General features: G+C 35.8%; 3 protein-coding genes across 3 annotated transcripts; 2 read left to right on the forward strand and 1 right to left on the reverse strand.

Annotated features, from left to right (window-relative positions):
- Positions 1–86: 86 nt before the first annotated feature.
- pih1d2 (PIH1 domain containing 2) lies at positions 87–5,112 on the forward strand (the record flags this gene model as incomplete). Its single annotated transcript, XM_083549461.1, has 5 exons — positions 87–387; positions 868–988; positions 2,476–2,736; positions 2,944–3,215; positions 4,978–5,112. The coding sequence occupies exons 1-5, from the start codon at positions 205–207 to the stop codon at positions 5,110–5,112; spliced, it is 972 nt and encodes a 323-aa protein (XP_083405587.1). The 5' UTR covers positions 87–204.
- A 1,134-nt stretch (positions 5,113–6,246) lies between these two features.
- On the reverse strand, positions 6,247–13,455 carry dixdc1a (DIX domain containing 1a). Its single transcript, XM_083549444.1, has 15 exons — positions 12,837–13,455; positions 10,838–10,950; positions 10,605–10,753; positions 9,646–9,732; positions 9,466–9,519; positions 9,311–9,361; positions 8,659–8,763; positions 8,474–8,527; positions 8,294–8,386; positions 8,080–8,151; positions 7,808–7,972; positions 7,590–7,656; positions 6,818–6,926; positions 6,636–6,744; positions 6,247–6,548 (listed from the first exon to the last, which is right to left on the reverse strand). The coding sequence occupies exons 1-15, from the start codon at positions 12,857–12,859 to the stop codon at positions 6,465–6,467; spliced, it is 1,335 nt and encodes a 444-aa protein (XP_083405570.1). The 5' UTR covers positions 12,860–13,455; the 3' UTR covers positions 6,247–6,464.
- Positions 13,456–17,001: 3,546 nt separating this feature from the next.
- Positions 17,002–25,688, forward strand: arcn1b (archain 1b). Its single transcript, XM_083549442.1, has 10 exons — positions 17,002–17,191; positions 20,618–20,881; positions 21,005–21,184; positions 21,452–21,651; positions 21,751–21,912; positions 22,042–22,207; positions 22,505–22,652; positions 22,770–22,878; positions 23,954–24,158; positions 24,247–25,688. Exons 1-10 carry the CDS (start codon positions 17,189–17,191, stop codon positions 24,334–24,336), a joined length of 1,527 nt encoding a protein of 508 aa, XP_083405568.1. The 5' UTR covers positions 17,002–17,188; the 3' UTR covers positions 24,337–25,688.
- The last annotated feature ends 96 nt before the right edge of the window (positions 25,689–25,784 follow it).

Consider the following 25,784-nt stretch of genomic DNA (forward strand, 5'->3'; position numbering starts at 1 on the left):
AAATAGTGATCTGTTTGGGATTTAGCAGGGTAACTATGGAAACGGGTGATACTAACGCTTTGTGTTACCACTTTGTTTTTCCGGCTTAGTATATTGAACTGAAACGGTTGCAACCGAAGCTGATAACTCTCTAACCTTAATGCTGTAGATACCGATTTGATTTTGTTACACGCGAAGTGTATTACGCAGATAAAGGCATCAGTGATGGACATTTCAGCGCGCCAAAATGCAGCTCTGACCCACGTGAACCAGTTTTGGTCCATGCTGGATGATCTCTCCCAAAATAATCCTGACGAGTACAAGACGTTTATCAAACGCCAGATGCGAGACAGTACTGACTATTTTTCGCCTCCGCAGCCGAACAGCTGCATTCGCACATCTGTGCAGGTAAATACACTGCGTTTGGGTTTTTGGACATCAGACTGTACTATACTGTTAAATGTGCTTTCTGAACACCCCATTCAACATTTGGTCTCCATTTGCTTTTATAATAACCTCCGCTTTTATGGGAAGATGTTCCACTAGATTTTGGCTTGTGCTTGTGGACATTTTTGCTCATTCAGCTGCAAACGTGTTAGTAAAGTCAGGTACTAAGGTAGGGTGAGGAGTTCAGAGCTCTATATTAGGTCACTCAAGATCTTTTGATTGATATTTTATAAAACAATATAAAACAATACTGAAAGTACAGTGTACTGAAAGAACCTATAATTCAGTATTTATCTGTCCCTACCTAAATTTTACACTGCATGTGATGTGTCTTGTAATATGAGTGATATGGGTTTCAGTGCCTAAGACCTCTCAATTATGCTAGGGGGAAAACTACAGCAGAAAACATGTATCTAAAGTTTGTATGATCTTTTCCCAAAGCCACACGATGGGATACTGTATGTGAATGTCTGTGGTTGGAAGCGTGTCCCAGCACCGGCCTCTCCTACCCAACCTGTTCCTGTGTGCGGAGGAAAACTGGAGACCTTTACTAAACACAAAGGTACACTTGATCATTCATAGTGTTTTCAAAGGAAAAGTTCAAAACAGTTCAACCAAAAAGTTCCATGCAAATGTCAACTTTTAACAAGGTACTGCAGTTGAAAGTACCAATTTGCACAGCACATATTGTACATATGGAGTAAGACTTTTGGGAGCTTGTTGTTTAGTAAAACAATTTTCGCTGAGCTAAGCAGAATCACTGCTACAGCGCCTGCCTTGACTCTTTTTAGTATGTGCTATAGCACTTCAGCTTGTTTACATCAGTTCATAAATGAGTTCATTAAAAAAAAAAGGCAAAATGGTCATAAATTGGGCAATACAATCTACACTATATGGATAAAGGTTTTGGGAAACTTGACTTTTCCAGCCATATGCCTATGGATGTGGTAGCATTACATTTTCCCTTGAAGTAGGAGACATCTCTATTGAACAGCTTTCTGATGAATGGACCACCGACTGCACCCCAGGCCTCCTCACTCTACATCAGCACTAGACTTTACTAAAGTCCTTGTAGCTAAATGAGCACAAATCTCAAAAGCACACTTTAAAAATAAAGTAGAACATGTTTCCAGAAGATTGAATGTTATTAATACAGCAAATGGGGACTAAATGAGGAATGGGATGCTCTAAAAACATCTTAAAAAATCCAAAAACCTTTGTCCATATAGTGCTTATCAGGACCATGTTTTAGGGTGCAGAGTTGAAGGGGGCTGCAGGTGAGAGATAGAAAATACTCCAAAATATATATTTATCAGACTTAATCAGATCTCTAATCTTTGTGTATGGTAGATATAAAAAACATATGCACACACCTGGTAAAATTACAGGTTTTTGTATTGGAAAAAAATTAAACCATGACATTGTCGTATGTTTTTTATTTATCGTGGTTCAAGTGAAATACAAACAGGAACATTTAACAGGGAAAACTCTATAAAGGTGCATGTGCCTGTGTTCTGAACCGAGTGGTTACTTTCAGATTCATTTGCAAAAGGATAATCCTAATTAACCCTAAATAAAAAGTCAGGGTTGTTATTACTTGTTAATCCAATGTATTTTGTATAGTAACCCTGCGTTTTAACATTAAAGTACACCAGATTGAGTGCTAATTCAACAATATAAAAAAAAAACAATCTACTTTTACTCAGAATTAAATGTAACAATATATGATTAACAGTCCTGCAAACTTATCCATCTCACTTTAGTAAACGTTCAGCACATGGTCTTGTCTCAGATGTATGTTAGTTTCAAAAGATAAGCGGATTTGTAGGCAATGTATTATCAACTTAGTTTACATTAAACAAAAATTATTCACATACAATAATGAGTAATAGAAGAGAAAAAAAATTGACAGACTTTCAAAGACATACAGACACAGTGAAACAATGCATTATTTGTTCTTGGTGACTGTGCAATGTTAGTTTCATTAGTCAGTTAATAATAACCATTTAAAACCCTGGCCATATGTAGAATACTCTATTTGTTTTGCAGAGGATTACCAAATAGTGGAGGTGGCATTCAACCCAGAGGTTCTTCATGAAGCAGAGAAAAACCCACAAGGCATGCAGCAGATACACTTACTGGCTCTACACTTCATCCAAAATCAGCATAACCTAAACCTGTCACAACAGTTCACTGTCATGAGGGCCAAACTAAAGGGCACTGTGCAGGATATGAAACACCGGCTAACATCGCTACATCAGACTACTAAATTCAGAACACTAAACCAGGATAATCCACAAACTAAAACGGGTAAATGACAAATCTGTGTCATGCAATTTAAATGTTTTGTTTGTATGTAACCAAACTAAATTTAAAAAGATTGTATTTGCTGTTTCCAGATTTAAAGATAAAGGTGCCTATATATTTGTGTTTATATATTTTTTAATCGCTGAGAAGTTTACCAATGATTTTAAAGCCTATGATTGATTATTTAGATCTTCAAACTTTTCTCCACAGCTCAGTCATTAGTTCAGCAGGTCTGTGCACTACGAATGGAAGACGAGAAAGAGGAGTCCAGCATTAAGCTGAATCAGGGGCCAGAGGACAAAGACACAGTCAAGCCAGGTCTGATTGAGGTGATCTCCAGCACTGAGTTTGTTCAGCCTCAAAAGCCGATACATCAGATGACAGTGTGCTCATTGAGCAATGACTCAGTCAGGAGAATAAAACTGTGTGTAGAACTGCCTGGAGTAAGCACTGTGTCCCAGTGCCAGCTCAGCATCAGTCAGGTTAGTGTACCACATCTGCATTTGGTCTGAATTTGGTGAGTGTTCGCTAACTAAAGCAATTGTTTTGGACTGAATTTATGAAACCAACTGTAAATTGAACTAGTTATTTTAAAAACGGAGATAATGTACAGCCAGTTACTCGATTTTAATGGATGACATGGATGCACAACTGGTCAACATAAACTGACTGATTGGATAAATTGAACAGTAAATATTTCTTTGTAATTTTATAGTACAGCTCTGGACTTCTGCCCAGTTACACAGAGATAAATTAGTGTAATAAGATAATATTTATTTAAATGAGTTTTAATAACTATACTGAACACAACACATTTTTATTTGCTGAATATCTAAGACTTCTTCTATGTACACAAAATTCCTATTTCTCCCAAATATCATTCACAAATCTGTCTAAATCTGTATTAGTGAGCACATCTTCTTTGCTGAGATAACCCATCCACCTCACAGGTGTGGCATATCAAGATGCAGGTTAGACAGCATGATTATTGCACAGGTGTGCCTTAGGCTGGCCACAATAAAAGGCCACTCTTAAATGTGCAGTTTTATCACAAAGCACAATGCTACAGATGTTACAAGCTTTGAGGGAGCGTGCAATTGGCATGCTGACTGCAGGAAGGTCCACCAGAGCTGTTGCCCATGAATTGGATGTTCATTTTTCCACCATAAGCTGTCTCCAAAGGCGTTTCAGAGAATTTGGCAGTACATCAAACCGACCTTACAACCGCAAATCACACCAGCCCAAGACCTCCACATCCAGCATCTTCAACTCCAAGACTGTCTACAACCAGCCACCCGGACAGCTGCTGCAACAAGTCTCAGGGAAGCTCATCTGCATGCTCGTCGTCTTCATCGGGGTCTGGACCTGACAGCAGTTTGTCATCGTAACCAAATGAAGTGGGCAAATGCTCACATTCGATGGTGTCTGAGAGGTGTTCTCTTCAGAGATGAATCATGGTTTTCACTGTACAGGGCAAAACTCTTGAGGCAAATTGTAATCACACCAGATACTGACTGGTTTTCGAACCCACTGGACCCCCAATACAGTAAAACTGCACATTTTAGAGTGGCCTTTTCTTGTGGCCTGCCTAAGGCACACCTGTGCAAAAATCATGCTGTCTAATCAGCATCTTGATATGCCACACCTGTGAGGTGGATGGATTATCTCAGCAAAGGAGAAATGCTCACTAACAGATTTAGACAGATTTGTGAACGATAGTTGAGAGAAATAGGCCTTTTGTGTACATAGAAAAAGTCTTAGATCTTTGAGGTGAGCTCATGAAAAATGGGGGCAAAAACAATTGTTGCATTTATAATTTTGTTCAGTATAGTTAGTAGTGAAAGGGAAAACATGAGAGAGAGAGAGAGAGAGAGAGAGAGAGAGAGAGAGAGAGTGTGTGTGTGTGTGTGTGTGTGTGTGCGTGTGCGTGCGCGTGCATGCTATGTTTACAGTTGATTATAAGGCAGTGCATTAACATAGGATAGTGATTAAACTACCTGTGTGTTTAATGATTTGATCAGAATCAAGTATTTAGACAGACCCTGCTATAATGGAAGTAATAATGGAATGTTACTATAGTCCTGGGTATTTTATAACATTAAAAACAACTATAAACTTATTAACAGGCCAGGACTATTCTCATTACATCAGCTTTGTTCTTTTTGATAAACACTTCCATTTATTAGGAATTGATTTTACTATAGTATTCTTGTATTTTCTTGACAATGATGTTTATATATTTAGGATGACATCCTGCTGGAAGTGGAGAAGATGTATTTTCTTAATCTCCGGTTCCCTGAGCGAGTGAAAGAGGAATCGTGCCATGCAACATTCAACAAGAAAAAGCACATACTGACTGTCCAAGCATATGTACTGTAATTACAATAAGTAGTTTTCCAACAAATTAACATTTGCTGCACACAGCATCCCGATGTGAATCATCAGTGTATGCACTGTATGCTACATTAAGGTGCTTATCATTAATGACTTGTTGAATGTAAAAGAGTTAGTGAATTCAAGCTGTACAGGAAATGCATGTTTATTAACATTGTGGACAAATATTAGTTGTTTGATTTAACATAGATGAAAACACTGGACGTACATGCACACTTTACAAAAAATATTTGCAAAAACACATTCAGTATTAAAGTGATAAACTTTTGCAAACTTTTTTACAAACAAAGTGGTCCCATCTTTCCTAAATTCAGGTTCACATTTTAGAATAATAAAAAAAATCAGTAATACAAAATCCAGGACTTATAGTAATTGGAATTGAGTATTTTAGAATTTAAAGCTGTGGCTTGGAACACATATGAGGATACAATGGCTGGATGAAGTCACCCACCCACCCACCCTTGAATTTTTCAACAAAAACTGAAATGGACTTGACTGGGATTATGTGTCATTACACATAAATACACATAAAATAATAATTAGGGCTGTCAAAATTAACGCGCTAATAACGCGTTAACGCAAATTCATTTTAATGGCACCAATTGTATTAACGATTTGACCATTTTTATAAAAAATATAAATAAATAAATATATAACAAACGAAATAAAATCCTTAAACTCAAAACATATTTATTCACATTGTCCTTTCTTTTATATATATATATATATATATATATATATATATATATATATATATATATATATATATATATATATATAATCACTAAACATTTGTTTACTGATGCGCCAATTCTCAAATCAAGCACCAAAAATCCGCCATTGTGCACACATGGCCATGTTGATAAGAGTATAATTATTAATTTTAGGTGACAAAGTATTAATTTAAAGTACTTCAACTGTGACTAGTTGCATTAGAGCTGATTTATTGTTACACCAATGGCGGAACACTGGTGGATTTTTTCATTTACTTCAATATTATTAGTTATTTTATGCAATAACATATAAATACCAGTAAACTCCTTTAAGTCTAAGGTTGTAAATATCAGACATAAGGGCGGTGGTGGTGGGCTCAGCAAATATTTAGTATCTTTCAAAATATTTTGAAATATAAAGCAAAAAAAAATTATAATAATGTAATCCATCATAGTATTAATACTCTCATAGAATGATTTTGTAAACAGTTTTTACAATCGGTTGTCACACAAAAATGGACCATTTAATTATTTAGTATGACATGGTGCAGATTTGTGTGGAGTTGAGGTATGTACACATAAAATAAACACACTGGACAGAGATCAAAGCTATTATGTCTTCATTTACCTTCCATCACTATGGTCTTCTTCCACCCAGGCAACAATCTTCCCTTCCCATCCAGGTATTTTAGCATCATCCTGGAACACCTGATTAACACAATGTAAATAAACAGGGCTTCATTACACTGGGCATTACTTACTCATAATCCATCGTATGTTGAATTATATACTTGCCTCCTCCTTCACTGTTCCAAACTCAGGATCTAGAGATTTAAAGTGATATCTGAAATTGTTGTGTCTCCCAACAGCTGCTTTGAAATCCTGAAGTGTAACCTCCCCTAGTCTGAAAATAATCAATTTGTTTAGAATCTTGCATGAAATCTAAGCACTGTGGGAAATGAATATGTATTTTATACCTTTTAGGGATGTTTACTAGAAAAGGTGTAAGAGAACGATCTGTGAAATAGAGTACTTTGGTTGAGGTTGAGGCGCCAAGCACAGGACTACTGTGAGAGTGGGGTATTCCTGGGGAAAATAAAAACAAATGATTAATTTAAACACATATATACATACACACACTAAATCCAAATCACAGTACCACTAAGATGTCACTACTGAGCCCCTGAACAAGGCTATTAACCCTAAAGTGTTTAATTGTAATGAGATAATTATATCACTCTGGATAAACATGTCTTCCAAATGCTGCTGATTTGATTTTAGTTAATCAGAATATATTTAGTTTTCTGAAAGCAATAGTTTGTTAAGGTACATATAAGTGTGCATGTTCTAATACATTATTGTTTCTTAATACAATGTGGATGCACCACATTAACACACAAGCAAGAGACATTTATCTGCCATTTTTGTAAGTGTCAGCTGTTTCTTTAGCTTCCTATAACTTTTATAACTACTATATCTGCTGTAAGAGATAACAAGCTAAGTTGGTAAATTTTATTGGATATTTCACTAAACATTGTCTGATACCAAATATCATGCTTAATATAATACCAAATATGCTTTTTATAAATAAAATCTGTGTCTACTGTTGTAAAAAAAAGGGTGAAAATTATCTACTTTGCATTTGGCTGCATTACCCAATCACTCATTACCAGTAGTTTACTAGACCACCGTCAATTTTGTTTTATTTCTTAGTAAAAATTGAAATTTAGTGAAACAAATGTATCTTACTTGAACTAGATGGCCATGACTCTCTATCAGTGTGATTGGCTCTTCTCCCAGGTGATTTGTTCAAACCCTTTATTCAGACACAAAGAGTTTTTATATATATATATATATATATATATATATATATATATATATATATATATATATATATATATATATATATACTTGTACTAAATGCATTTGAATAAATGTAGCTTTTAGTTAGACAACTTAATGCTTGCCTTTCTCTCCTGCTGCCTCTTCTTAGAGTCAGTGGAATGGAAATGGTCTATCAGGCTGGACACTCCCTGCTCCAAAGTGTCCAGTGTGTGGTGCAGAGGATCATGACCACTAAAACTGTTCCTCAGACTGCGCAAAGCGTCTCTCACCAACTGCAGCTCATCACCCTGACACAAATACCAAATAAGAGCAAATATTTTACTATTGTCTGTGGTCAAAACTCACAACCTTTCACTTACAGTTATGGTTAAAATCTCCTCATGTTCTCACTTACCACTCCGTGTTGAAATGGTGAAGAGATTGCTTCCATCTTATGGCTGTAGCCATTGTTCTCACAACTAGATACCTAATCAACAAAACATTGATATATGTTGTGTAGAACTATACAGAAGTACATTCTACTGTATGCCAAAAAAAAAAAAGTCTAGGTCAAGTTTTATTGAAAAAAAATGCTAAGATTGATCTTTTGTATTAGCTCTGTTCTTTACCCTGTTATGATTAGACTCATTGAGTTTGTACACTGACTCATCTAGGTTAGGGTGATGCTGCTGAAGTTGTCTCTCTTTTTGTGAAATTTCTTTCTGGAAGAAAAATAAAAATAATTTAATATTCAGTTTAATCAAGGGTGTAGCTTCAAAATTGTTTCCATAACGAGGGATGTCACATACTTTGTATTCGCTCAGCAGTCTGTCTCTATCACTCAGCTTCCTTTGCAGTTCCATCTGAAAGCACAGGCTGTTTATATAAATAGTTCTTTCTGCTATATATCACATCTACATGTATGGTCCCATATGTGCATGACATGCTTAAAACATTTTGTTAATTGTGCTTTTAATTGAGATTTTATACTCACATTCTGCCCTACTAGCTCCTCCTTGTCCATACTGGATCGGAGTAGTTCCTGTTTAAGCTTAAGTACTGAGTCTTCCTGTATTGACATGCGGTACTGCAAAGTATCCTTGAGTGGCAGGTGAAGGACATAGACGTTAAAGATCTGGTTTCAGTTTATTCCAACTCTAAAACTTTCAAAAACTGTTCAAAACTGCTAAACAACATTTAAACCAATTAGTTCAAAAATATTTGCATATTATTTACTACTAGAATAGAGTAATATAGACTTTGAAATAAATCTATCAGCATATTTATCAACTTTTTATTTCAACTGTATGTTGGGCATACTATATGTAATTACTTCAGATAAAAATTCCAGTAGGTACAGTACATTAAAAAAACTGGAAGGTACTTCTACGGGAACACATTAATATAAAGGTTTTTTTTTTTGTTCTGTTAAATGATCAAATTTGATGTTTGAGCATTAAAAAATAGCAACAAAGCAACAAGAATTTATAAGAGGTTTACTCTTCTAATCTCTCATAGAAATATATTGACATTTTTCTCTGAGGAAATCACATATACTATACAGGTGTGATTATAAAATGCAATGGCCATTGAGCATTTCAAGATCATCAATCTAAAATATTTCAGTCTAAATGGTTCTGGTTTACCTTGACTGCCTGAAGATTGCGTGCCTCCTGCTTGTACCTCAACAGTTCCCTCTAAAAATACACATATTAAAGACATTAGGCAAAAAATATAAAAATGTTAAAAAACTCCCAGGAAAATTTTCCCCTTTACAGCTCCTCTGCTATTAAAAATTCACCTTCAGATCCAGGGATTCTTCCATGCTCTGATCGAGGCGACTGCGAATTAATATCTGTACAAGGAGAAAAAGCCACTGTAAATATTTATCTCTGTAAATAAAATCTGTTGACTCTATGACAATATGAAGTATTTCTCTATTAAAAAATTTATTATTGCATTTGACATGCAAGTAAATTACCAGCTGCTGCTCTGTACTGATAGCACTGTCTCCAAATAGAGAAGCTGTTTGCTCATCTTCAGGCAGTGACCCATGAAGCAGTAAAGCCTGAATGAAAAATAATAAAAGCAAAGGTTGGAATTAAGATACAAATCTAGGCCCTGGATTTTATTCAGGGCCAACAACGATGTGCAAAAATTCAGATTACATTATTATTATTATTGATTTTTTATTTAATCACTGTATATTCAGTGATTGGGTTTATAGCTTTAAGAAAACTTCTGTAAGTGAACTGCAGAGATAGAGGAATGCCACTGCTGTGTGATGTATAAGAACGTTATTTCTTGTAACCCGTATGTGACTTTTTACACTTAGGCACAAGTAGTTGAAGGAAACAAGTTAGTGAAAAAAATGTAATAAAAAGAAATCTTAATGTGCCTATATACACTATATGGACAAAAGTATTAGGACACCTGACCTTTCCAGCTATATGTGGTTCTTCTTCAAACTTACCACAAATCTGGAGGCACACAATTGTATAGGATGTTTTTGGATCCTTGAACTTAAAAACCCAAACCTGTTCCAGCATGGCAATGCCCCTGTGCACAAAGCAAGCTCCATGAAGAGATGCTTTACTTGGTTTAGAAAGGAAGATATTGAGTGGTCTAAAGCTCGAATCTCAATGCTACTGAACATCTTTGAGATGAATTGGAACATTAACTGCACCTCAGGCCTGTGAAATCTTCACAAGTACACTCCAAAATATTGTGGAAGCTTTTCCCAGAAGAGTGAAGGGAATTATAAGAGCAACTTGGGACTAAATGTGGAATGCAAAGCTCAAAAAGCACATACCACACTTTTGACCAGGTGTCTGCAAACGTCTGTCAATATAGTGTCTCTTTTCTAAAGTGCATAATCAAAATTCATAAAATGTGGCTAATCACAAAACAGTGCACAAAAAAGGTTGACAAAAAACTAACTTGAAGCCTTGTCACCATCTTCCTAGTCTCCTGCATCTCCTTTTCCAGCTGCTCCTGCTGGATATAAAGCTGCTCCTCCCAGGAGCTCCCATCTGTTGTCTCAGTGTTTTCTGGCCCTGGGGTTGGCTCATTGGACAACTTTACTGTATCTATAACAAGAGCAGAAAAACGTTTATTCATGCAGAAATGGAAAAATGAAGGTGCTTGTTGATCTACACTGATATACCTCTTACCATTCAGACTTTGTGGTTGCTCTGTGTGGTTTCCCACAACTTCACGCTGTTCTTCAAACTGCCCGATAATGTACTCCTCTTTAGGCGTGTGTGTAGGACTGGATGAGCTGAGACTGTAGAGGTGAAGCAGGCAGTGTGAGAACATTATATTTATATTTATATATAAGTTGTATATTCAAAGAACATATTTAGCTTAAGCTTGGGCTGTAAGGAGTAGAACGTATTAAACCTTTTATTGGATGTTATATAATTGCTCTTTGCATTCTTAGTGCTAAGACTGTATTTCACAGGAATGTTTTTCAGAACTTAATTCCATTATTCGTGCAGGGTTTTGCTTTCTAACCGCTGATATATGATGCCGAAATATTTCACAAGAACATGCGCAGTAGTATTTCAATAGATGTGAAATGGGAAACCCCTACAAACTGCTCCAAAGTACAGTGATCTTAAATGATGCCTTTAAGTGCTGAAGGCTAAAGGGGGCAAAATAACTTGTCTCTAGGGAACTACTGTGGTTAATAAAAAAGTAAGAGCAAAGCTTGTTCATATATTTATATTTATTGACCTTTTTGCAATATTACAGGTTTACAAAGACAATTGTCATTAATAACACTGAATTATTTTGCTGTTACAACAAGACGTCAAAATTAAATTTGTTTAAAGTTCTAAATGAACCAAAAAGTTTACAAAGAACCACAATTTAATGTGTTCACATACAAGGGATTTGCAGATTTTTTTCAATCTCTTAGTTCAACAATTTGGGATGGAGAAAAAGTCTTAGAGTAAATGTAATTACTCTACAACTACTTTGTAATTACTAACAAAGGTTAGAGTTATGTAATTGCATTTTTTGCTCCTTCAAACACATTTGCTCCATAAACCCCGTTTAAATCAATAAATTAATGAATCGTTTTCTGTAAAAAAACAAAACAAAACAGAAATACGCAAAAAATTTGCCTATGTTCTCTACACAATTGCTTTTGTACAGTTGCTAAGGAACAAAGAGGCATGGACTGACATGACAAATTCACAAAATTTTGCATGTGACAATAAGACTGCACATTCAATATACTGTGTGGAAGTTAAATTTAGGGTAATTTGCTATTTTTTTTCTGGTGCACTACAATGAATGAATAATTAAACGGTTGTGCAATAAAGTAACTGACTACCAGAATATTTGGTACATAATTATTGTAGTGATCATCACTTAGATTATTTCTATGTTTGAAGTAGACTGATGAATAAAATCATTATGCAAATTGTATTTTATACACTTAACATACATTCAGATCCAGGTCAAAATTTAGTGTATTCAAAATACAATGGTTTGTGGTTGCTGGGCAGTTTTATTTGAGTACCAGCACCCACAGCTTAGGCTCACATGGAAGCTAAAGCAATCGGATTATCCATAGCAAAAAAATTAATTAATTATCTGAAGCCTGTTTTAAACTTGACAGGCCCAAGGATGCCCATTAGATAAAATATTCTAATGCTACTAGATTACAATACAAATGATTATAACAATAACATTATCAAATATATATATAAATATATATTGTGCAGATGGCACAATACCACTTTTTATTTTCCAATACTGATACTGAAATTTTGAGTGTCAACCAACTTTTTATATACATATATAAAAAAGGTCATTTTTAAGCAATAGTTTAAAACCAAACTTACACAAAGTCTGAAAAAATAATTTACATTATAAATATAATAAAATACAAATTATGTAATGTACATACGATAAAAATCAAACCTGACTGGAATACAGTTCATTTTCTTTATATATGTATATATAAAGTTTCTTTTTTATATATTCTATCTTTAATTTTTGCTGGTTTGGCCCAAATCCAATCCCAGGAGCCTGGTTGCCTGCTTTGGTTAAAATAATAGAGTCAGTTTTTTAATACTTTTGAAATGTAGCCTGGAATGTCTGAGAAAGGTAAAGAAACAATACGAGCAAAGAACTCAATGTGTAGAATTTCATTCATACCATTTCATCTGTTTGGCTCCCATCCTTGTAGCTGCTCTCCTATTCTTTCATGCTGTTTCTTCGAAAGGCGTGGTATATGATAGACCGAAACAACACCATAGCAAAATGAAGCAGCCCCAGTCAAAAGAGGAGGCACGTTATTCAATATAACAAAAGCAGCCTGCACTGAGCACTTTGGTCCAGTGATGGAGATCCGCCCTCAGACACCCGGACAATATCTCTGTGAGCATGTACTGTACAAATGCAGATCTTTGCTTGTTAGGGTAAATCCTCCACAATAGGATATTTCAGTCAACGGGGCTTAAAACCCTGACACAATCCTCTTTAGAATAAAATAAAATGACCACCATGTGGGTAAGTATCTGGTATATGAGATATGAGGCATTCCTATTTTCATTTCTTTGTCATAATAAGAAAGAAAAAAGGAACGGGATTGTATTCCATGCCCCATGGATGCTGAATTTTGCATGTTTCTTCAGGCAAATTGTGTATCTTCTCTCCTCTTCATTGGAAGGTTTGTTGTTCTCTGTGATTAAAAAGAAGGATTAGTTTCATGTCTTCATGTCTCACGCTCCTGTTCCTGTTTCTGTTCAGATGGATCAGCCTGGTGTGTTTACCCTCCCCCTTCATCATCATCTCCTCCTTCTCACCCCTCCTTCACATACCAAGCAGCCCCCACCAAGGGGCTGGCCATTGGGTCTGTGGACACAAAATCTTTCTCCAGGCAGAAAAGCTGAACATTACAAAACAAACTCCTTCCTAAGAGCTGGTGAGCAATTTTTTTGTATTGTGTTCATATAATTGTAAAATGTATTATTACATGCAAAATTAAATTATTTCTAGAAAATTAAAAAACACCTCACAGAAAAACTTGAACCAAATGGAAACCTTTTGTTTGGAAAGAATAGACTGGTACACTTTTAAGTATACATGAGTCCATCTGCTTCTAAGATTAATAACCCGAATAGTTGTGAATGATCCAACATTTCCAGTGTCCAGTTCAAGCTATTAGGAAATCACCTCCAGATCAATTCAAGCCATTGCTGTAATTCAACATACATCATTATCCTGATTTCCTTTTTTCCTCTCAAGAATATTTGCCACTGTAACTGTGTAGATTTTTTTATAAGCTGTTTCATGAAATAGTCATGAACTATGTACATGTGTAAGCCTACATGTTAAGAATATTGGTCAATGTTATAGTTTTCATATTAGATATAATGTTTTGTCCTTTTTTAATACTACATATGAATAATTCATTTACCTGAATTTTGAACCAATAACACAAAAAAGGATATGCATATACTGTATTTTTTTTTTTAAATATACAGTGAGGAAAATAAGTATTTGAACACCCTGCTATTTTGCAAGTTCTTCCACTTAGAAATCATGGAGGGGTCTGAAATTGTCATCGTAGGTGCATGTCCACTGTGAGAGACATAATCTAAAAAAAAAAAATCCAGAAATCACAATATATGATTTTTAAACTATTTATTTGTATGATAAAGCTGCAAATAAGTATTTGAACACCTGTCTATCAGCTAGAATTCTGACCCTTTAAAGACCTGTTAGTCTGCCTTTAAAATGTCCACCTCCACTACGTTTGAATAGATTGGTCAGTGAGAACTAAAAATCATACAGTAAAGACAAAAGGGAAATTCATAGAATGTAGCTAGTTTTAATAGAAATGCCTGAGAAACCTAAGAAACATAATACTTACCTCCCAATGTATGGCACAACATCATATCAACTGAGTTTTATTTCTTGCTTTCTTTCAAATCACTGTAGACCATTAGAAATTTATTCATTTAGTATGGTTAATTACCTTATATATTACCTTATATATAGACACAAATATATAACATTTCAAATTGACTTATCTTGAGGGTACAGTGGCACAGTGGATTTCAATATCACAACTCTAGAGATTACCGTCAGTGTGGTTTTACACTGTTTGCTGTGTCAGTGTGTGCATGTGAAAGGATGGTGCTTAGGGTGTGTCCTAAACTTATGGCAAGTGTTCATAGTGTACACCACTGCATTAATAATTGAGTTGACAAAGGTACTTTGAATGTTTCAGGAGATTTTCGAAATGACATGCTCGACTGCATTCTCTTCCTTTTCTAGTTCATTTACCGCATCACACATTTTCAGGATTGTTCCCATGGTAACCTGAGGACAAGGCAAGGTGGTGAAAATGGGTCTGCATTGCAATATATCTATTTCCAGGCATCTCATACCTTTATATGACATGGGACAATGCTTGACACATACAGAGGTTAAAAGTGTGGGGCGTGCCTGTACTTGTTGCAGGACTTAAATGTATTCTGGGGTTTTTTTTTGCATCCTGGTTGATTTAAATGTATGACTCAGCTGCTTAGTTCTGCATTCCCACTCATTTTCGTAAGGCATTGTATTATCATACTGCTGGAGTTTTCAATTGACCTAAACTGGATAGAAGCAGCCTGCATCCATCCTTGTTTCATCCAATGTCCCCCTGGCATGAATCTTCACTAGGGCTCCAGCCAATTTCTAAAAGGCTTTGGCCAAAACCGATCCAGCAAAGGAACTGTTCTGTCTCTTTTCCCATCATTCTTCCCATTGCAGATATTTCATCTGGGGATCTGAGGAACAGTGAGTTTTTTGCAGCTTTCAAATTCTTGTTTTACTGACAACCTCAAATCTGGGGTTGTCTAAGCAGAGGCAAGTAAACAAACTTTTAATGTTTATGCTAGGGTCTATTAAAAACAACTTTACTTCTAATCCATATTTTCTCCCTAGATTTAGAATGAATGTGGTCTATACAATAAATTGTTACAAAACAGATGTAGTATATCCTTGTTCTCTTGAAAAGAAAATGCATATCCCTGCAGGACACAGATAGTGCACAGCTTTCCAATGTTTAACTAATTCTAATTCTAACTAATAGTTTTTTTATTTTTTTTTTTATTTTATTTTATTATCAATATTATCATGTTATTAGACAAATACTGATTATGAACTGCTCCAGATGATGTAGGTGGCACAGTTGCGGTTGTAGAGTAGAGGTTTGGAGCTTGCTTTAGTAAAATAATAATCACCCTATCATATGCAAAATGCCTCTCTGTAATGTCACGCCTTGTTATATTAATTTTTTTTTAATAGTATTAATGGTTTCTATAATTGTGACGTGATAGTGTTGGTATTAAGAGGTGGATTAAGTCGGGATTAAGTACCCACTGAAGGCTCAGGTACCAAATGCACAGCCTGCCACTGCATGACCCTGACTAGGTCATTTGTATGAGCCACCAAATTTGTCTCATGATTTTTTTTCTATTTGCACATTTAAGTTCACAAAAAATAAAATAAACTTTCTCTCTAATAAACAAATTCTTGCTTCCCTTATAAGATCAGTCCTGAGCAACATTTTTACTTTTCTTGCAGTGAACTGTTCACCAAAAAAAAAAAAATTCACTTCTATAGTCTTGTTGTATGCAAAGGTAAATTCAAGATAATGATTAGAATGTAACAACTGGGGCATTTTTAACACAAGATACATTGTCTTTTTTATTCTTCTTTATTGTATGGCAATGATTTGCTGAATGAACAATTCAAAGCTTCATATTTTGCCATTTCAGGTTTTGAGAACGGTTTCAGCACTCAAAGAATCAGAACAGTTCAGCATTTTAGAACCAGTATCAGCACATAGGGAACAGTTTCAGCACTTGGGAAACAGAAAATTCTCAGTTTCAGCAAATAGGAACAAAAACCAGCTTCAGTTTCAGCAAAAAGGAAGCAGACCAACTTCAGTTTCAGCACTTTGGAATTGGAACAGCTTCTGCTTCATCATTAGTTTTAGACCTTATGATTTAGAACAGCTCCAGTTTCAGGATCTGGGAACCAGAACATTGTCTGTTTCAGCATTTAGGAAACAGAGCAGCCTAAGCAGTACACTTAGACAACAAAACGTTTTCAGTTTTAGCAAAAAAACAAAAAAAACAGCGCTTAAGAACCAAAACAGCTTCGGTTTCATTATCTGGTAACCATAACATCGACAGTTTCAAAAATCAGCTTCATCCCATGGAACCTGTGCGTTCATCTTTTTCCAATATGTGGCGGGCGCTGTGTCTCCTCTCCACATGGGGGCGCTGTTTCAGTTCCAGCGCGTCTCAGAAAAACCTGTTTCGTTCTGGAACTATTTCCGGTTGGAGACGTGGCTCTGCTGCTCTGTACGGCTGCGGGTCGGGTTGCGTGCGGCGCCTTACAGTGAAATAAACAAAAGACCGTGTTATATTCCTCAGGCGTTTACTGTTTTTTTGAAAGTCATTGAGAACCTCGGCGGTGGTATTAAAGCGCCATAACACGGATACAAAATGGTACGAGTTTATTCTGTTATTATTTCTGGTTATAAAGCGGAACAGAGTGGGTGAATTAGCTCTCGGCTAACTACTGACAGCAGACTGCGCAGGTGTCACAACTTTTTAGTCTGACAGCAAAAACGATAATATTTACTGATAATTGTTTCCACAGAACTTTACTTTACTACATTTTACGGAAATTAACCGGATGTCCTCACTAACCTGTTACATGTTAATGTTGGGTAAAGTCAGCTAACTCTTCTAGCTAGTTAGCTAATGTTAGCCTTAAAAGTCGTTTTGTAGCTAAACTAGAAACATTTTGATAATTATAGTCTTTTATTAGTTATGATTCCTCTGACCATTTCGCTATGTTATAACTATACATCTCTGTAAATATCTGTTCATAGAGGTTAAGAAATATGTTATGTAATTTAACTTTTTTAAGTCACCTGGGATTTTTTTTTATCCTGCAAAGTTTTTGTACATTTAGAGCTAAAGCCTAAAAACACCTAAGCATTAAAAAGCTCTTGTTATTGGTCAGTATAAAGTTTAACCTGTTAAAATGAATAGAATTAAGGCATTTAATACTTATTAGTCTCAAATATAACAAGTAATAGTTTTATGCATCTAATTTACTTTTGCAATGATTAGAAAATTACATATATTTTGTAATGTTAATTATAAAAAATGAATACCAGATAGATAGATAGATAGATAGATAGATAGATAGATAGATAGATCTAATGGATTTTCTTATTTAATTTAGTTTAAAAATACAAAATCAAAATTGTAGTCAATTCATGGATTTCCCTCAGACTGATTGATTTATTGATTATTATGAGGCACATAAATTTTGTTTCTGTCTGTCAAAAAAATGTTTTTCCGTCTGTGTGTCTATTTGTCTATACATATGTTTGTCCATAAATGTCTGTCTGTCCATCTATCTATCTATCTATCTATCTATCTATCTATCTATCTATCTATCTATCTATCTATCTATCTATCTATCTATCTATCTATCTGATTTTAAATACTTTAATCTGATTCCTCAGAATCTTTAATCTGATTCCTCAGAATTATATATATATATATATATATATATATATATATATATATATATATATATATATATATAAAAGCATATATTAATATGATTGTTCTAATACATAATTATTTATTGAAAAGTCTGACATGCTCTTAAAATTTAATGAAAACTGAACCCTTGACAAGTTGCAGTATAAGTGAAATAAACTATAAAAATATTATTACAAATATTACTCATATCTGAGATCAGTGCATATAAAGCATGGTAATATTGATTAAAATATCTAAACCAGGGGTCACCAATATTCGCACGGATCAGCTGATGGGGTTTATATCAGTTCAAAATAGTTATTTAATTTTGTAACATTTAATTTGCACAAAATTGTTAGATTTAGTCTCCATATCAACTGCATTCTGCAATTTTCTTGTGATCTTCTACTTTGGTATTCATTTTAAGTGTCTGAATACATTTGAATAGGGCTGCTGCTATCGATTATTGTAGTAATCAGTTATTCTAATGATTAATTGATTAAGTACTTTATTAAAGATTAATACTAAAGAAGAGAGAGAAAGTAGGACAGGTCTCTTAAAATGAACAAGTAATTTGGATTTCTTTTTAGAAAAATTTAAATTTTTATTGCTGAAATCACACTTAGTGCATTCCATAGCCATATTACATCAAAATACAAATACACTGCGTTCCAAAAGTCCCTGCAAGGTGGCTGTGTAGAGTAAGTTATAGGCCTGCAACTAACAATTATTTTCTATTCATTGGATTTATTTTTCCTACCGTTTTCAAAAAAAATCGATTAATCTGATAAAAATCGAGGGGAAAAATTTGATGGTTTGCTTATTACAACAATTTAAAACCCTCATTTAGGGTATATATATATATATATGTATAAAAGTGTACTATAAAAAATGCAAAAGCCACATATTGAGTTGAACTATCTTTAATGTTGAACAAATTCACTTATGCTGGACAGGCTGCAACAAATAATCGATAAAATCGATTAAGATAATTAAATTCCTTGTCAACGAATGACTTTATCGATTAGTTGGGCTGCTCAAGTTACGGGTTTGCGTGACGGTAAGATAATACAGCCACTTGCGAAAATGGCGGACAGTACAGGGTCAAACGGCAGCAGGAAAAAGTGTGCGACCCAAGTCATCCAAGGCATGGGAGCATTTTATATAATTAATGATATAAGCATAAATTAAACATACAAACATTGAAAACAAGCATTTGAATGTAGTAAAGCTGCAGTAAATCACATTCGAAAACAGAACTGTTGCAGTAGTTGCAATAGACAAATTTGGCTAAAAATGTAATCATTTACTGCTGCTTTTAGATTTTGTTTGTTTGCACCTTTTTAATGGACTCGAGGTGATTGTTGATTGCGCAGAGTGATGCTCGTGAGTCACGCCAGAACAGATCCTGCGCAACTGTCCCGAAGTTAGCAAACAAACAGTTTACACAATAGCACTTCATTAAACTGTACCATTTTTACATAATGAGGATAAAGAGTTTTTGTTCACCGTGCAGATGTTTCGCCTTCATCTGTAACACCAGTGTGTTGTGTTTTCATGCTCTCGTGCATCACTGTTGTACTTCCATGCCACACAAGCTCAGCTTTGCAATAGATTGCAGGTTACAATCTTCTTTGTTGTGTTTAATAGATGACCTTGGGTGACTTGTTGCTGGTTGACCATGTCCTCTCTGCCATTTCAAGTATTATCTTGCAGTCACGCTAAACCGAAACTTGAGCAGCCCAACTAAGTAATAATGACATTCGCTGACAACAAATTTAAATTATTGATTATTATCGATTTTATCGATTAGTTGTTGCAGTCCTAGTAAGTTATGGGAAAATATTTGTTTTATTAAACTCAAAACTATTCTCACTCATGTATTTGTGTATTAAAACCCCCACAGTATCGCAAAGCTGCTTGAAGTTTTTCACAAACTAAATCCATGTATTTTTATCTCCAGCTTTAAAAACCTGCTCCACTACTCTGCTCTATGTGGCCACTGTCAAAGGACATTTTTACCACGCTGTATATAAATAAAAATATAAAAATCTATTTCAAATTTCTTTGAAAGCAGTAACCGCACTGTACGTTGGTTTTTTTATGTTTTAGAAAACAAACCTTGGAAACTTTCTAGCGTTTCCTTGGCCTGAGCTTATGCAGAACTTCAGGTTAATAACTGGAATTAATCATGCGTCACAAGTTTAATAATCTGATTTCTAGGCACAGGAATTGTGAACCAGTGCGCTCAATAGGCTTAGACTCAATAAGAAAGGAGTCCTTATGTGATGGTAGAATCAGAACTAAACAGCATTAGTAGATTTTGTCTGTAGTAGTAATAGTGTGTTGTCTGTGTGTTTATTTTTTTAGGTGCTCTTGGCAGCTGCAGTATGCACCAAGTCAGGGAAAGCCATAGTGTCACGGCAGTTTGTAGAGATGACACGAACTCGCATCGAGGGTCTCCTGGCGGCCTTTCCCAAACTGATGGGCACAGGGAAGCAGCACACCTTTGTAGAGACTGACAGCGTTCGCTACGTCTATCAGCCGTTAGAGAAGCTCTACATGGTTCTCGTCACCACGAAGAACAGCAACATTCTTGAGGACTTGGAGACGCTACGCCTTTTCTCTCGTGTGGTATGAAATAATTTCAGTTGCGCTTCTTCTCTACGCTACACTTCTTTGTTTAACATTCTGTATGGGATTGCAGGTATTAGTCACGATTGTGTGTTTTTTTCCCCTTTCTTTCTTCTTCTCCAGATTCCCGAGTACTGCCGTGTGCTAGAAGAGAGCGAGATCTCTGAACACTGCTTCGATCTAATATTTGCTTTTGATGAGATTGTTGCGTTGGGTTACAGGGAAAATGTTAACCTGGCCCAGATCCGAACCTTCACTGAAATGGACTCGCATGAGGAGAAGGTCTTCCGTGCAGTCAGAGAGGTGAGGTGGGCTAAAATGTGCATGTGAGGGTGTGAAGGTTAAAATATGCTCCCTAGTTTTGGGTGAAGCTGCAACCTTTTGAATTTTTCTGCCATGCAAAAGTCTTCAGGGTGAAGGGCTTTGTATTTTGTCATAACATGACACTTTTTTCTTATCACTTTTAAGAGAGAGAAGAGACTGGTGAGGAATGAATGTTTATAGCTGCTGTTTTGTAAGCGTCAGTACAGTAGTTTAACACCCGTTTCTGATTCCTGATTTGTCCACCAGACCCAAGAACGAGAGGCAAACGCAGAGATGAGGCGAAAGGCTAAAGAGCTGCAGCAGGCCAGACGGGATGCCGAGCGAACTGGCAAAAAGGCACCAGGCTTCGGAGGTTTTGGAAGTTCAGGAATGAGCAGCACATCTACCATCATCACAGATACTATGATGGAACCAGAGAAGCCCAAACCTGCTCCTGTATCAGTTAGGTACGTGTAACATGTACTTACATGCAAAAGACATGACTAGTTATTTCATTAATACTCAATGATATGAACAGATTGAAAGTGTGGTTGTGTCATCTCCAGGCCCAGCGGTCCAAGTAAAGCACTGAAGCTGGGGGCCAAAGGAAAGGAGATTGATAACTTTGTAGACAAACTCAAGTCAGAAGGAGAAAACATTTTGATACCCAGCTCAGGAAAGAAAGCCTCAGAGTCTAAAGTGCTTCAGCCTCCATTGAATACTGAAAGGTACATTTCATCTTCGAATAGTAAGAATTAGTTATATGCTACATAACTAAGCATATGATGTTTGTGTGTGTGTGTGTGTGTGTATGTATATATGTGTATATATATATTGGTATTCCTTGTGTGGCTCAGTGTACATCTGAAGATAGAGGAGAAGATCTCTCTGACCTGTGGGCGGGATGGTGGGCTGCAAAACATGGAAATCTTGGGTATAATCACACTTAGAGTCACGGATGACAAATTTGGCTGTATCCGCTTGGACATAAACAACAAGGACAAGAAAGGAGTGCAGCTGCAGGTAATTTTTCATCCTGTAGTTTCAGGATTGCATATGTCGAGACAGTTATTATGTAGTAAAAGGGCCTCCCTGGATATAGTGAATTGGAAAATCTCTGGTGTAATTTGCACAGTTGTTTCTTGGCAACACCACACTTTTGCGTGGACTTTGTTGTTTTGTATCTGATTTTGCTCGAGTAGGATGGTTAAAGAATCTAAAGACAAATGACTGCACAAAACCCCTCATTTAAGAATTTAACAAAACAAATGCAAATCTGAATCAAATATCATTGAAATGATCATTTTGTCTTTATTTCAGACCCATCCTAATGTAGATAAAAAGCTGTTTACTACGGACTCTTTGATTGGACTGAAAAACCCAGAGAAGTCTTTTCCCCTAAACAACGATGTGGGCGTGCTGAAGTGGAGGCTACAGAGCACAGACGAGTCCCTCATCCCTTTAACCAGTGGGTCTACTTGGAATTGGAGCATAATTAAGTTCAAATTAATTACGGTTAATACCCATAGATGTGTACCAAATGTGTATAGTTCACCTGTTAATGCTAGGCTTGTTTTATCTGTAGTAAACTGCTGGCCTTCAGAAAGCGGAAGCAACTGCGATGTCAACATTGAGTATGAGCTCCAGGAAGGGGGCCTTGAACTCAATGATGTAGTCATCACCATCCCTGTGCCGTAAGTTCTACTAAGTATACTACAGCTATACAGTTTCTTCTATAGCTATCTGTGGCCGGGGCCCAAGAGAGACAAAACGCGTTCTCTCTGTCAGTCACGTATTACCATATTACCAAAGATGCTGTTGGTTTACTTATGTTTTTGGTCGATTGACAGATGACTAAGGGCAGGCACAAACTGGTGTGAAAAAATGAGAATATGGATTTTCCTAGTAAACCATTTGCTATATTACACTGCTGTTGATTGTTCAATTCTGATTGGTTAGAAGGTTATTTTTTTGGATCACTGGCTGTAGTGCTATCGAGCCCACGATTTCTTGTACATGGTGGTCCAATTTTTCGTTGCACTGAACCTTTAAATCATTATATAATATTATAACTTTATATTAATAATAGAATCTTGTAGTCATTGGCTAAAGCACATGCAGGGTACACTTTGTTTTCTGAACAAGTGAGCACCTGAGTGCAAGTGTTTTCATTCATGGGTTCAGTGCAAGCAATCCTGGAGCACCTCCTACAGGTAGTCTCAGGTTCAAGAGCACTACTAAAACTGTACGACGAGCACAAATGCACCTCGGGGTCTGATGGTGACCGGACCTGTGGAAACAATCGCACTCACAGCAAATGTGCCCAGTGTGAAAACCACTTAATGGTTAATATTTTGACATTTTATATAAAGAAGTTTATTCAGCATTTATTGAATGAGTCTCTCAACATTTGTAACAATGAGACATGTGACATAGGGTATTCTTCAGGATGATTTGCATTTTATCGTAACAAGACCATTAACATTTTAGTAGTGTTAATTTTTAAACTTAAAAAAGAGATTGGCTTGAGGAACATGAATGTTGATAGCTACTGTATTGTAAGTAGTAACACTTGCTAAATGGTAATTCCACAACATCACCGGATAAGATGTATGATCTGATTGCGTAGTTTATTAAAAAAATGTAGTATTGGTATAATTTCTATGGTGTAAAATGTGCTGCTATAGAAAAATGATCTCCCAGACTTGCTTGGTTTTTACAACTGGTTCTGTCATGTTTTATCCTTCATTATGCGTCCCAAATTTGCAGGTCAGGTGTAGGTGCCCCAATTGTTGGAGATCTTGATGGCGAGTATCGCCACGATGGCAGGAAAAACATCCTTGAATGGTGCCTGCCTGTCATTGATGAAAACAACAAGAGTGGAAGTTTGGAGTTCAGCATAGCTGGGAGGCCGAACGACTTCTTCCCAGTGAATGTCTCATTTGTGTCTAAACGCACCTATTCCGACATCCAGGTGAGCTGTAGTGTTTGGGATATGAGGCTGGTTTATGATAATGACGACTAATGATGACTAAACAAATCTATTTTTCCTAATAAATCAGGTGGCCAAAGTGACCCAGGTAGACGGTGGCAGCCCCGTGAAATTCTCCACTGAGACTTCTTTTGTCGTTGACAAGTACGAAATACTCTAAAGACTTTTAAAAAAGTAATGTTTCTAGCCTGCCTGCCTACCTGTGTAACAGTTTGAACACAGTACAACCGGAGTGTCCAAACCTCCCCCAATGGCGTGCAGTATTTGTGTATTTGTTTGTATGGCAAAGGAAATTCTATATGTTTATATAAAATGAATCTAAGAGGTAAACAAACCACATCCTAATATGAATACAGATGGACGTTTTACTTGGTGCCCCAGGACACCTAGATACCATCTCACCACATGGTCTCGGCTTATAGAAAACCCTAAATTTGGGCCCTGAGTCTTCATGACCCCTAAAATAAATTATAGTAGGAACTTGAGAGTTGCCCCAGTATAATATATTTTCTATATTGTAACTTCAATCACATAAAGCAGCACATATTTGTGCCGTTATATATTCAGTAAAAAAAAAAAAAAAAAACGTTTTTTTCATAATGAACTTATACTGGCTCTGGTGAAATATAAATAGCTTTCACATTTTCACTGTGTTCTGTATTTAGGAAGGCAGTTCTTTCTCTTCCTTCCTTCCTTTTTTTTTTTGTTTTGTTTTGTTTGAAAGATGTTTTGTAATTTTAATTATCGAAACATAAAAAGCCCACCCAGGACACTTTGTTTTCCTTTTCCTTTTTAAAGCAATTTACTTTGTGGATCAGTTATTTTCATATAGTAACACCTACAAGCGTTTTGTTAAGGGCAGAACTGCACCCGATTTAAATGCTTTCTTCTGCCCTGGTAGCTGCTAGCGGTTGTAAAAAAAAATCTGTAAACTATTTCAAAAGGTCTTCAACACGCTAGATGAAATTTACTGACACAATGTGGAGGTGTAAGAGGAACCTTGATATTCATCTTTTATGCATCTAGTTATTTACAGTTTGAAGGGAAAAAAAACCAACTCAAACTTGATATCTGACTTTTATCTGGGATTGTGATTGATGTTTGTCAGTGCAAATCTAACATTGATTCAAGTGAAATTTGATTAACAAAGCCAAATTTGTATGACTTTTGCAAGTTGGAATTCTCAATGCTTGGTTTCTTCCGTCACGGTTTAAAATATTTAAGCACTTAAATCATCCATTATAATAATAGTAGACACAAGTGTTCACACTATTTCATCTATTTTGATCAGCTTGTTTTAAGACCAAAACAGTAGCCCTCTGAAATGTTTTGATTTTCTTGAGTGAAAAATATTTTCTCACAGATATCATTTTTTGTATCTTTCCAAAAAAAACAACCTGTCAGATAATACTTTTGGAGGGGTTTATTTAATATCCAATGGCGAGATGAAAATAATAACATTCCAGCTTACCATGACTTGTTTTGATATTAAAGCATATTGCTTGAATATGAGGCGTGTTTCATGAGTTGTCTGTTAATTTCAACATTAAATGGGTTGTTTTATTTACATGGTTGTTTATCAGACTGATGAGAAACTGGTTACTTAAG

The sequence above is a fragment of the Silurus aristotelis genome (genome assembly GCF_946808225.1).
Source record: "Silurus aristotelis genome assembly, chromosome: 8".
NCBI classification, from domain to species: Eukaryota; Metazoa; Chordata; class Actinopteri; order Siluriformes; family Siluridae; genus Silurus; species Silurus aristotelis.

Coding starts and splice junctions, on each gene's coding strand:
- dixdc1a (XM_083549444.1), bottom strand. CDS start 12,859: ATGGGAGCCAAACAGATGAAATG. Junction 10,951..12,836: donor GGAGCCAAACAGATGAAATG/GTATGAATGAAA, acceptor TCACCTCTACAG/TCTCAGCTCATCCAGTCCTA. Junction 9,362..9,465: donor AAGAATCCCTGGATCTGAAG/GTGAATTTTTAA, acceptor GTGTATTTTTAG/AGGGAACTGTTGAGGTACAA.
- arcn1b (XM_083549442.1), top strand. Junction 21,913..22,041: donor CCTCCATTGAATACTGAAAG/GTACATTTCATC, acceptor TGTGTGGCTCAG/TGTACATCTGAAGATAGAGG. Junction 22,208..22,504: donor AGAAAGGAGTGCAGCTGCAG/GTAATTTTTCAT, acceptor TCTTTATTTCAG/ACCCATCCTAATGTAGATAA.